The sequence below is a fragment of the Plectropomus leopardus genome, chromosome 8, assembly GCF_026936395.1.
Source record: "Plectropomus leopardus strain MGB_pleo_1.0 chromosome 8, ASM2693639v1, whole genome shotgun sequence".
Lineage (NCBI taxonomy): Eukaryota > Metazoa > Chordata > Actinopteri > Perciformes > Serranidae > Plectropomus > Plectropomus leopardus.
This window is the reverse complement of record NC_142183.1, coordinates 19,515,732-19,529,118: the sequence shown is the minus strand read 5'-3', so window position 1 is coordinate 19,529,118 and position 13,387 is coordinate 19,515,732. Positions and strand designations below refer to the sequence as shown.

Below are 13,387 nucleotides of genomic sequence, written 5' to 3'. Positions count from 1 at the left end.
TTACTTCAGTACATAAACAAGGTTTTTTTTGGATTCTGCGTTCACTAAAATAAATCAAAGTTTTCCTCATGAATTCAAGGTAACAGGCAGTGAATGATGATATACAAACAATCATTTTGCAGGTAAAGTATTCTTTTAAGAAAGGGAAACACACTGTAGTCTAAAACAATGCTGACCTTGCCCTTGTCAAAGTAGTCAATGATGGTGTCGTAGAGCGTTTCTTTGAGCTGCCGCTGGGTTTGGGAGCCATGGGACTCAAACTGGGGGCTGCATGTCTCGTCTAACCACTGCAATGGAAAAAGGATTGAAGACAAGAACAAAGAGAACAGGACAGAAACAAAAAGTGAGATGCAGTATGTGTAATTAATTTACTGCTAAACTACAGAAAAAAATACACACACCAACGAGACCAACTTTGTTTTTTTACTGTCCCATTAATCATGATGTTGAAACAAGAGGGGAGAAGAACTTAAAGCTTACAGTTTCTTTGTTGTAATAAATCAATATTAGTCACGAGCAGAGCATGCACAAAAACAAGAGCACAAAGCTCATTTATTATATAAATGAGACAATAGTTAATCTTCCATTACATAAATTACACAGAAATTAATTTAGTAACCAAACAAAAAGAACACAATGATCTACAAAAACTGTCTTATAGTACTGGATCTGTCCTATCTGCTTAGGACTGTGGGGGAAAAGAGGATTAGAGTGCGTTACAGCCCGCTCTGTCCAATAATGTGAAACGGGCATGACAGCACTGACACTGGAGATGAATGGAGATTATAAAAAATGTTATAGAGTTCAACTGCTTTGATGTAACGATACAAGACAGAGAGGAGGAGAGAGGGAGTGATGCCCCTATTCCTCTGTCCCTCTCTGTGAGCCTCTAAGTGTCCCATAAAAGAGATGAAGAGACAAAAGAGGTCAAACACACTCAGACACATGCGAGTGCTGACGCTCACACAAAATCACACACATACACACGCTCAGGGAATCAATCACCATAGTGATACAACCACAGTGGCCAATGCTATGCCATAAACTAACCTCAGAGCTTAATCATTTGGAGGCCAGCGACGTAGCAACCATTTATCAGCTAATAAAAAACGATCACATTTGTGGCAGACAGACAAAGTGATTAGACATTGGTTCAAAGCAATAAAATGACAAAATATCTCTTTATATATGTGTGTGTGTCCTACCTTGAGGAGGCGAGAATGGAGCAGCAGTGTGTACGCCGCCTCGGTGTAGTTCTCACCCTCCAGATGAAGGTCCCTCAACTTGTAAAGGTACCTGAGCTCACACGTGAACAAACACACACAAAGTCACAGAGGTCAAGTTTAATGTAATATGCAACTTACACATCACTCCACTAGATGCCACTGTTGGGCAACTTGAAGCAAATGAAGCAGCATTAATCACAAGTGTGTCATGGTCTCACTCAGTTTTTCTCACATACACACACACATACACACCCAGAGCACACACAAATAGCAAAGACCTCCCTCATACTGTCGTATACACCTGCAACAATTCGTCAGATCAGGTTATATTACATGACAGAGATAGAGAGCGTTTTAAATAGGTTGGATGACCCACATGAAACAATAAGGTCACGACACAGATCACTATTGAATAAAATATTGCACATAATAATTACAGAATGGCACCACATGCCTACAATATAAATGGACAGAAAACATCCTATAGAAAATTAACATTATACCTGGCTTGATATGCACATTGTATTTATGAAGACAAGCTATACACAGGTAAATACTTGTACAATATCTGATAAAAGTCTTATTGGAGCTTGAAAAAAAAAGAGAAGATGGGATTAGTGAAAAAATAATTGATCGTATAAAAAAATAGATAAATAAGGATCAAAAAACATTTTTAAAAAAACAGCTCTCTCCAAGGAACAATTTTATTATTCGATGTTTCTTCTTTGCTGATTTTCATCTTTATTTGCTACTTAACATTTAAATAATTATTATTTTTCTCTAATCCCTGCTCTTCTCTTTCTCCTTAAGGGACAGATTCTAGGAGAAAATTGTTTTGTTTTCAAGGTGCAACCTGAACATAACAAAACAAGAAAAAAAATATTTTTTAAAATTCTTCATATTTTATTTAAAAGTTTATATTTCAAAACTTACATCAGACAGACGCAGATCAATTGTCCCCTGCTGTTCATGTTTTTCAAAATTTAAGAACTTTGTACAATTTGGGGGAGATTAAGTGTGCACATAAGAGCAAAGAAAAATATGTGAAAATAGAATTGTAAAAATAGAGTAGCAGTCAATGTTTGCTAGAATAAAACAACAATATAGGGTCATTCATATGATACTTTAACAAAATCTGACCGTTAGGGTTTTATGTATTTCACCTTTTTGGTCCACAATTCAATGCAATTCACATTTTTCTGAAGATGAAAATACTGTAAAAATGTTCAGCTTATCGTCATTATTACTGTGTACATTAATGTATACATTAAAATTGCATTTTGAAAATGATATTTTCTGTCTATGTATATTTTGGGCCAATGGTGTCATGACGGGATTCTTAATTTAATGAGTGACGTCAGTCTGTACTGTGACCTGATTGGTCCATCATTGGATGGCTCGCTCCATCTATTTATGATCGTCGCTCCATTTGTCTTGTAAAATAACGATAACAGTCTCTGGGCCAAAACATTGTTCCCCCACTGTTTAGAGGACAGTATGTGGTAGTTCTTTGCTCCTTTGGTCACCTCCTTGGCACCTGGTGACCTACAGCTTTTTGAGCGCTAGACACCCAGAAATATGTGCATAATGTAGAAAGGCCATTAGAAAGAACACACACATGCAAACACACGTAAGCAAACTGAGCAAATTATCTATATAACAGTCTGACGGATGTTTTGTAGACCAATAATGTTTTATAGGCCCAACAAGAAGGAACATGGGAACACTGGGCTGCTAGTGAACCAAGGTACTCATTTACAGCATTTCATCCTTTTCTGTATCTATCTCCCTCTGTCTGGAGAAAACATTTTGCCACATGGCCAGAGGCTGGACTTTCAGGCATTGATGACAAAGCAAGAAAATAGTGGCTTCTTCAGCAGATGCTCTTTAATGAACAATCCTCTGTGCTTGTGCAGTGTGACTGCAGTCTGAGGTCAATAGTTCATTCTGTCTGGCTAAATGTTTAAGGATCTGGATTTCTTTGTTTTGTACCCTCATCTCATCTCTCCGTTCTCTTTACTTTATTTTGAAGCTACAGTCAGTAACTTTTATAAAAACAACTTTTGTTGCTGAAACTGCCAGTACATTCACAGCAGTATGAGATTTAATGAAAACAAAACACTTCCCTCATCCTCAGAGTGTTTCTAGTGGAATTCGGCTGCAGCTGAATGAAAACAGCCAATCAGAGCAGAGGAGTCTTTAACACAGATGTCAATCATGTCAATTGCTGCTTATGAACTGCGGTCAAACTGTCAAACTAGGCAGCGCTGATCAAATATGAATCAAGAATCTGTTACTACATTGCCTATTTTCTCTTGTAAAATGTTTTCAGAAACATATTATAGTGACTGTTTAGTTGTAAAATCAGAAAGTTTGCTCCAGCTGGTGGGCCGCACTAAGTTTTAGGTGTTTTCAACATGGTGGCAGGGTCAAAAACCTTCTCTCAGCTTTAACCAACTAATTTTCTGGCTGGGGAGTCCGCATGTTCTATTGGCTCGGACAATCCAGTTTCTGTTGACAGTGTGCAGCAGCATTCAATCCTTCTCGTGCTTCCCCCAAGTCAATCTGCACCTTCTTCTGCTTACTGAGCCTGTTTGTTCGACTGAACCTTTACTATTCTCTATTTGTCACTTTCGCTCTTCATTCTGTCTCACCTTCTCTGTCTCCACCCTTCCTTCTGTACTGCCCTCTGTAATTCAGCATCTTTTTGCCACATATTAAAAGTCAAATTTCATAAGAGGGTTTTTGTTTATTCTTCTGTACCTGGGTGTTAGGACGACTATTACACAGGAAAAAGCAAGTTCTAAGTCTTTTAATTTAAGATCGATCTAATGTCGCCCTCTAATTAATTAAGTAAAATAAAGGTTACGTCATTACTGAATGGAAACACTGCCCATTGAGCTTAAATTGTTTGCCAGAAACATACCTGATATACAATCCATAAATGTAGACAACTACATTCTCTAAGTGTGACATAAGCTTTCACTTAATTTCACACTACATCCAGATTTTAAGAGGGTTTTGAATCAAGTATGAAGGGTGTTTCAATTTGTGTAAAAAAAAAAAGTCAGTATACATACTAAAAAAGTTTTTGCGTGCTACAATGTATGCACACAGGGAATGGAGGTGGTACTCAGAGCTACAAAATTGCAAAATGGTGTTTATTCAAGTTCCTTTAGTTGACTGTTGGTACACTAACCAAAACAACTGTAAACGATAAAGATCAATGTTTAGTAAATATGGCATTATATGCTGCTGAATATTCAGTAGTCATGTTTGGTTAAGTGTAATTTTCAATACAGATGTACGCAATTAAGATGCAAATTTCATGGTCCATAAATCACACACTGGGGCATTACATAATTAGTTTGGGGTTTTATCATCTGTGCATGGCCTGCAGTCATATAGCTCGATCTGCGTAATGTAACATTCTGGCTTATTATATAACACTTGCAGTAAGTGGTGCTTTAATGTGCATTTCCATTAAACTGTATTTGTTTGCTAATGTTATAGCGAGTCTGCCGAATGTTACAGGACTCTCCACAGGACAGACGGAGGCAGCTGATCAGCCACAGAGCTGAGCTCACATTCACATGTACAGATAACTAATTATGTCCATAAGCCATCGCCAGAAATGCACCGTGGGACTTGATAGGATCTGTATTCTTTCGCTCTCTCTTTCTCTCTCTCTCTCCATCATCTCGTCTCCCTCAGTCTCTCCATCTCTCCCTCCCTGGCACCCATCATGTCTCTCTTTCTCCCTTCTCTCCCTCCAGTCAGACCAAGAGCTGATCCTGTGGATTCTGACATTAATTCAGTGGGAGTCATATAATCCCTTGTCAGATTATGGAACCACACATGCTCACACACACACACACACACACACACACACACACACACACACACACACTCAGACACACATATGCATGCATTTACAAGACACAAATATGCATCACTTGAATGTATTTTATGTCAAATTCAGCCCATAAATACCTGATATACATCCCTTCACGATTGATGTCCTTGTAAAAGTTCTGCAAAATCAAAGAGAGAAGTCGGGTTAGTGCCAGTCAACGTGTGTGTGCATCTATGTATGTGTGTGTGTGTGTGTGTGTGTGTGTATGTGTGTGTGTGACAGAGAGATTTTAAAAATCGTTCTGAAGTGCTGCACTGACTGTAAGTTTGCTGTTGTGTGTTTGTCTAAATGGTTGTGTGTGTGTGTGTGTGTGTGTGTGTGTGTGTGTGTGTGTGTGTGTGTTTGTCTGTGTGTGTGTGTTATGTGGGTTAGGCTGCATGCTTCTGATTGCCTGTGTGTATGTGTAAATGTGTGGGATCGTGTGCATGCGCACTTGTTAGTTAAGCAGCACAAACTCCCAGTTTAATGAAGTTTAATGACATCTACAGAGAACAGAGGAGTGGAACGAACTGATGTAACCCCACCTCCCATCAACAGCACAAGCCAAAAGACACAATCACACACTCACTCACACACACACACACACACACACACACACACACACACACACACACACACACACACACACACACACACACAAAACAAGCTCATTACTGTGCAATTCACTGTGAAGCCAAACCATACTGTTTGCATATTTATATCTTTTTGCTTTATTTTTGCAAAGGTCAGATACATCATTGGTTGCATCATTGCAACTCCAATAGCCAATTTCCTGCTGGAGGCCGTTCATCTACATGAAGGTCAGGTGTTTTTACTTGTAGCAGACACCCTCTACAATCAATAGTAGAGCTGCAATAAATTACTGTCCATTATCTTCCTCATATGTGTGAGAAAAAAGCAGAAAAATGACACATGGAAATTCCAAGAAGCGCAAGGTAGCCTCTTTAAATGGTATTTTTTATCAAACCAAAAGTTTAAAAAGAAAATCCTTGACAAAGAAAATAATCAAATTCTCACAACTAAACTAGTCCTTCAATTAATAATGACTTTATTGATGTAGGTGTGTGTGTTGACATGTGTGTGTGAGAAGCATGGCACCAGCACATTTTTGGCATTCTAAAATTCTCAACGATTATTCCATTATCAAAATATTGGCCTTTTAATTTCCTGTCGATCAACTAATATTTGATTGACTTATTCCTGCACCTGTACAGCCAAGCATACACTGTAGGATTTGAGCCTGTCTAGAAATGTTGTTTAATTCCAACTCCCACTGTAAGAGTTAATCATCTTCAGTGTTAAGCCAAAGCTCAAGTGTGGTCTAAATGTCAAACCACGAAAATAGTGCTCACGCTGTATGTTCAAAATAGATAATCAATAAGTCAGTCTTTCCCCACAGATTGCTCTGGCTATTGACAGCTGTCAATACAGACTTGTTTAAAAGCTCCGGGTCTGTGGCAGGTGGAGAATTGTTTGTTAGCTGAGGTACAGCTCACAATAACAAGACAGACGTCACCAAAAGAGCTTAGAAAACAGGTCAGTCCAACTCTCTCAGTCTTTCTCTCTGTATCTGTTCTCTATCACACACACACACACACACACACACACACACACACACACGCACATGTACACGCACACACTCGCACATGCACATGTACACGCACACACACGCACACGTACACGCACACACTCGCACAAGTTCACAGCACCAACAAACTGGGTATCGGCAACACTGTACAATTGATTGATTTTAGTCAACCAAAATGTTTATTTTCTATTTATCTGCCAGTGGGGGGCAGCTGATTGGGCTATGATCAGTCCTCCATCTCCACTTGTACACTGCAAGGCAAATGACACCCGACAAATCTGAAACGCACTCCGACTCTAAAATGAGTCGTGCAGCTCAAGAATCGGATCAGAAATTGGCTCGATATGTACAATGAATGCCCAGCTTTAGCCGCAGTAGAACCACAGTATCACCTCATATGCATCTTTGGTGTCTCTATTTAAGTTTCTGTATATAATATCTTACATGGTGACGGTGATATCTGCAACATACTTTTGTCAGCACCTGAAATTGTCCATGGAAATACAAAGTTACTCTGAAAACATTTAGCTTGAGGTTACCAGAGGTTATTTTAACCTGAGCTCTGTGTGTGTGTATGTTTGTGAGCGTGTACAAGCATATTTGTGTTCCTTTGAAAGTGCATCTGCATGAGGAAGCATAACAAATACCTGTGATAGTGAGCGTATGTGTGTGTAGTTCCTGAGTGAAGTTAGCCTGAGGGGGGGAGCAGGGTTTGGAGAGAACACCGGTGCCTGCTAGCCTGCAGAGGGGATTTTATAGCTTGGAAGAGAATAGCTAATGGGCAGCTGCCACAGGCTACAAGCTAAACACCTCTGCCATGTGCCAACAGCCTCAACTCCTCATGGAGAAATAACACGTTAGAGATACCGGCACAAACACAACCATTCATCATTAACTGATCTCCCTGAATGTTAGCGTCTCAGAAATGTCTTCAAAAATGAAAATTTCTAGGAAAGAATCCAAATAAGAACTGTAGATATGAAGGAAGGAAAATGGATTATGAAGGAGAAATTATTTGATATAATCTGCTGTGGAGACGATGGCACGGTGGGTAGAGGGATCCGTTACTGAACTTGAGTATACCGTGGGGGGGAATCTGATTAGGAGATCACATAAGAGAAAAGACGTGGAGCAGACAGGAGCTGATGCAACCCTCTGCAAAAAACAGTCGGAGACCAGACACAGAGATGAATCTTTTCCTTTAGATCAATCAGCATACAAATCAAATGTGGAAAAAAGGATACAAAGACCTTGACGTGAAAGATGGGACATAAAATCAGTGATGCATAATGATCGCTTCATCAGTGTGGCTCTTTTGGTACGAATGAGATTATTGACTGAGGTCCCTGTGGAACTAATTCGCTTACTAGTCTCTTCTTATGTCAGTCCTTCAATTAATAATGACTTTATTGATGTAGGTGTGTGTGTTGACATGTGTGTGTGAGATCAGCACCTTGGCTGGCAAGTTCAATATTACAGCTACAAAGTACAGTGCATGAAACACGAGGTTAGTGTCAATAAATGCAAATCCACGGTCATGTGTGCAAGATTCACAACATATGGGAGATTTTGAAAGATTCGCAGAGCATCAATGAAACATAAAGAAAACAAAAATATGATGAAATTATTTAGGAGGAAAGCTTCACAGCAATATGGTAAAAATCAAGAACCATACTTCCTATGTGGTCCTGTACATAGATTAGTTACTAAAACTTTGCCATAACTTTTCAAGGACCAATAATAAAAATTATTTTTTGGAAAAGTATGCACTTCGCTGTGTCTGCAGCACTTGCCAGCCTGGTTATGGTACTTTTACACACACACACACACACACACACACACACACACACACACACACACACACACACACACACACACACACACACACACACACACACACACACACACACACACACAGTCACAGAGGAGAGTCTCCCTTCCCGTAACAAATGCCGCCACACTACAGCACATATATAATTAATTCTTAAAGGGGAAGGCTCGGTCAGAGTCAGACATGGAAAGTGAGAACTGCAATTTTCCATTTGTATCAAACAGCAAATTAAATTTGTTTGAGTCGATTTGCCTTAACATTCGATGCGGAATCGCAATGTTGAATAAGGGCAGCACAAAATACCAGGCTGCACCGAGTCAACACAGGGTTCCTAAAGCTTGAGGAAGGTGGGATTTTAGTCTTTTTAAGCCTTTTCAGAGCCACTCATATTGAAATTTAAGACCAATTTTATAATAACCACAATTGAAGAAAAAAAAGAATGTGAACTAACACCAATTACTAAAAGTTTGGAAGAATTTTGCCCAAATGATTACCCTGAAACAGCTAACTTAGGTTATCCAGGTTAAGGTTATCCCCAGAGGATTATTGTAATAATCAATTTCATTCCACACAACAAAAATCCATGACTTTATAAATCTTTCCATGATTTTTTACTAATTCCACGACTCTTCCAGGCCTGGAAAATGAGATTGTGAAATTCCATTTCAAAGTTTTCCATGACTGTGGGAACTCTGCCTTTAAGATAGCAAACCTGAACACCTTAGTTTGGAGAAGGAACTTGTAATGCAGATCAAGCACAAAACCATTTTCGTCGAGGCAAAGAGAACCGATGGATTTGAAAGATGTTAGGACTTACCAGAAGGTTGACAGTGCAGCTCATGCGGTTGTTGCGGCTGTCATCGCTCATCACGGTGCGGTAGTCAAGGAGACGAATGAGGAGTCCCTTCACCAAGGCGACAAAGTGCTGCACCTGCAGCCTCAGCGTGGATTTCTCTGCAGCACAGTCCAGTAGGCTGGCAGACAGGCAACAGCAAGTTATTCATCAGAGGAATTTGGCCATGATTTTAAGTGTTTGAGTACTGCAAGTTTTGTGAATGTATTTCAGTAAAACCATGAGTCCAAAGTTCCTAAGGGTGAAAAAGACCATAGCAAAGCCAGGCCAATCAAGATGTAAAACATTATTGTATCATGCTATACCATATGTTAGTGCACTATCACTTAAATCATGACTTGTTTGTTTATATACAGTAGGAAAAGGGTGACCAGATAAGAATGGATGAAATTCAGGACAGGGTAGCTTTGGGATAGGGATGGTTTACACACAAATCTGCATAACTTCCACACAATTTTATCTAAATTATATAGATGTTAGTGACAGAGATTTTCCTTTGTCAGTGCAATTTATTTATTTATTTTTATTGTGTATTTATTAAAGTTTAAGCTGTTTTTATCAGGACAGTTAAGTCAGGGCAGCTTAATTTCACTGTAATGTTTGCTGCATGTAATAATAAATCCTCCTTGAACCCCTGAATATTTTTATCACGCATACTGCTTTTAGCGGCGACTGCATTCTCCATCATCTGGTTTAAAACAGGTCAAATTATATTAGTAATCTGTTATTTGTGACAACCTAATTAGTGCAATAGATAAGTTAAAACAAATCAATAATATTTTTGTATAACAACAAGCAGGCCATTTAATACCAAAAAGAAGGATTTATAGCCTACATAAGTGATTTGATATTCTCACGGATTCAGAGAGTAAAGCTATTGACCTACTGAGTCATGGAGACTAATTTATAATTTAATGAAAGGGTATCCTCATTTGGATTGAGTCTCCTTTATTCTGGTGACAGCAGTAGCTTGTTGCGTGTATCTCTGCTATGCTATTAATTATTCATGACAATTTGGCAGCGTTCCAAAATACACAATACATTTAATACAGCATTTTTTTAATATAACCTTGCCACCAAGTCAGGTCTCCTCAGTGATTTTGCCTTCAAGGCTCAAGTCAAATTGAGTCTCACAGCACACAGACAGACGATTTAGACTATTGTTTTATCTTGTTGATATTCTATTGCTATAGTGGTTGATTTTCAGAACAAACAGCACAGGATTTAGGATTCTGGACAACTGCTCGTACTTAGGGAATGTACCAAATTTTTCTGGATGTCTGGTCACCGCTCATTTGTCAACCTGTAAAGCAATTAAGAGATATTTTGCTGATTTTTAACCAGGTCTATGTTTTGCGCAGTGTATGCAGAGGAACAGTGTTTGACTCCCTGCCCTTGCTGTTAGCAACAATCTGCCTGATTACGAAACCAAACACATTCATCTGCACATGCTTCCCACACTGCAGTGACACAGGCCTGGTTAAATATCGGCAGAGTATCCCTTTAATGATTGCTGTAATTGTGGTATATTCTAAAACTCAGGCCTACGTGGTCTCCAGCAGCTGCATGTAGCGCTCGTCTCCTCCTCCACCCTCCACCTCATGGTCCAACTTCAGAATGATCTCATTCTCAAACTACAGAAGGGGAGAAAGAGAGAGCAACAAGGGAGAAAAAGAGGAGAGGATAAAACAACAGAGAGGAAAGATAGAAGAAGAAATCAATTATGCAAGCATAATTAAGGTGTCTCTTTTAATTACATGCAGTGACACAGGGAATCGATAACGTGCACAATATGCATGCGCCAGCGCGTCTGTGTGTGTTTTGTGCATGCAAAAGGGAATTTTTGCTTTTATGTCTACAGATGTTTCGTGTGTGACCAATTCTGCACACCTGCATCTAAAAACACAAAGCACATGTGTGTATGTGTGCGTTTCTACCTTGTGGAAGTTTCCAGAGTGTGCATGCTCGCAGCTGATCATGTCGAAGAAGATAGGGATGGTGGCCCTTCTCAGCTCTTCCTCTGGGATCAAAGTCATCTCCAGGATGGGACCCACCATGCCAGGGATGAAACAGATCTTATGACTGCCTAAAACACACACACACACACACACACACACACACACACACACACACACAAACATAATGAAACAGGCTGGTAACACCACATCTGACCCATTTTCGCTTGCTCACCACCTGTTCCAACTTTCGCCCTCAGGAAGTTTCCACGGGTCTCTGTCTACCCACACTTTCGAGTTCAAGCTGCATTTCCCTCTAAAATGTGAACTTCCTGTCTCTAGAATATAACCTTGCATGTCTTTATAACCCTGCAGCTTCCTATGACTGCCAAGAAAACACTGTGGATTTTATTTATAGTGATATGTTATATTGATGCCTGTCTGTGAAATGGTACTGACATCGTGAACCCTTACTGCCATTCTGTGCCGCAAACAAATTACAGACACTTGGTTGTGTTTTACACCCACCTACACCCACAGGTATGTCTTGATATGAGCATAAACACGTATGTTTTCAGACCCAGATGCAGCAAGGCAACTACACTTACATCAGGGTGTTTACAGGTATAAACATGTTAGACTTTTTAATACTTTTTTAATACCGATTTAAATGAAATCTAAGACCAAACTGGCAATGGAAATACATACACAAACAAAAAACATTTACTCTTTGCAAGATCAAGTAAACACGCTGATGTCAGTTCAAAATGAACATAAGGTAAAATGACACTGATGACGGTCTCTGTGCTCTACGCTCTGCACAGAAAAAATAAACTAACTAAAGGTCTGGCCAGCAAGGCGTAAATGCAACACTTTTCACTGGGTGATCTAAATGCATAGAGGGGCCAAAAATAGGGGCACTGCATGCAAACAGATGGTTTGTCAAAGTCTGTTCCTCCCTTGAATAGTGTTTCCCTCCTGTAAAACTGCTGATTCCTGTAGTGCAACTTGAAATTCCCAGTGAAGTGAGTAAAAAACATCTAAGACCCTTTCATTATGAATTTAAGACAATTTAACACCTTTTAGGGCCTTTGATCAGTAAATATGTATTTAAGACATTCCTGTGTGGATGATTTAGGGGGATTTAGTGGCATCTAGTGGTGCAGATTGCAGATTACAACAAGCTGAAACTTCTGGTTAGAATTATTTTAACGTTTATTGTGCAGGAGGTTTTTAGCAGGAGCCAATTTATCTGCAGAGGTCTCTTCCTCTCTGAAACGGACTCAGTGATTAAAACCAGTAAAAACACTGAATAAAGCAGTCTGACTTTGAAAAAAATCTGTTTTTTTCTGATGCTGCTTGTTGTAAAGGGGCTGCTAACTATGGTGGCACAGAGTAAAAAATGAAAACGTGAATGGCCCTTGCTAGCGCCAGAGTTTGGTTTGCCCGTTTAGGGCTTATGTTATGTAGTGCAACATGGCAATGTCTGTAAACAAGGACTTGCTCCCTCTGTAGATATAAACACCTCCTTCTACAGTGACGAAAATACAATAACTCTTATTTTCTGGTAATTATACATTAAAGAAAACATACTTCTAAAATTACATTTCTACCCATTTATTCCCCTAAATCCTACACACTGAACCTTAAAGGACCTGTGGCCATCCTGATATATAAACCTGACTGTCTTACCTAGTTTGTACCAGATGTCACGTATAGCAAAGCCAATGAGTCTTCTCATATCTCCGTATCTGAAATTAAGAGAAAAAACACACACAGAAACAGAAAAAGAAATCAGTCTATTAGTTTAGAAACGATGTCTTGATCAATACTGTTATTTTCTCCTTCAGAAACTGAACAGCCCAGTGGGAAAGATAATGCTGCACTAATCTGTGCCAAACATGGACTAAATGGAATGTCTATCTACAGGCATCACACGGTTTTAATAAGCTGTGGGAGTGTAAACGGTAAATGCAGACTCCAAAATAGATCACAGATCACTGAGTGTTTCATTAGAG

At 39.3% G+C, this 13,387-nt stretch overlaps 1 protein-coding gene across 1 annotated transcript in view; it reads right to left on the bottom strand.

Moving 5' to 3' along the window:
* Positions 1–13,387, bottom strand: part of dock2 (dedicator of cytokinesis 2) — a 141,515-nt gene that overhangs the window by 16,264 nt on the left and 111,864 nt on the right. Inside the window, exons 31-37 of the mRNA XM_088081072.1 lie at positions 13,062–13,120; positions 11,352–11,500; positions 10,963–11,048; positions 9,379–9,535; positions 5,220–5,260; positions 1,206–1,296; positions 177–287 (exon numbers count right to left, since the gene is read on the bottom strand). Coding sequence (XP_087937198.1) covers positions 177–287; positions 1,206–1,296; positions 5,220–5,260; positions 9,379–9,535; positions 10,963–11,048; positions 11,352–11,500; positions 13,062–13,120 — 694 coding nt within the window. The remainder of the gene's footprint in view (positions 1–176; positions 288–1,205; positions 1,297–5,219; positions 5,261–9,378; positions 9,536–10,962; positions 11,049–11,351; positions 11,501–13,061; positions 13,121–13,387) is intronic.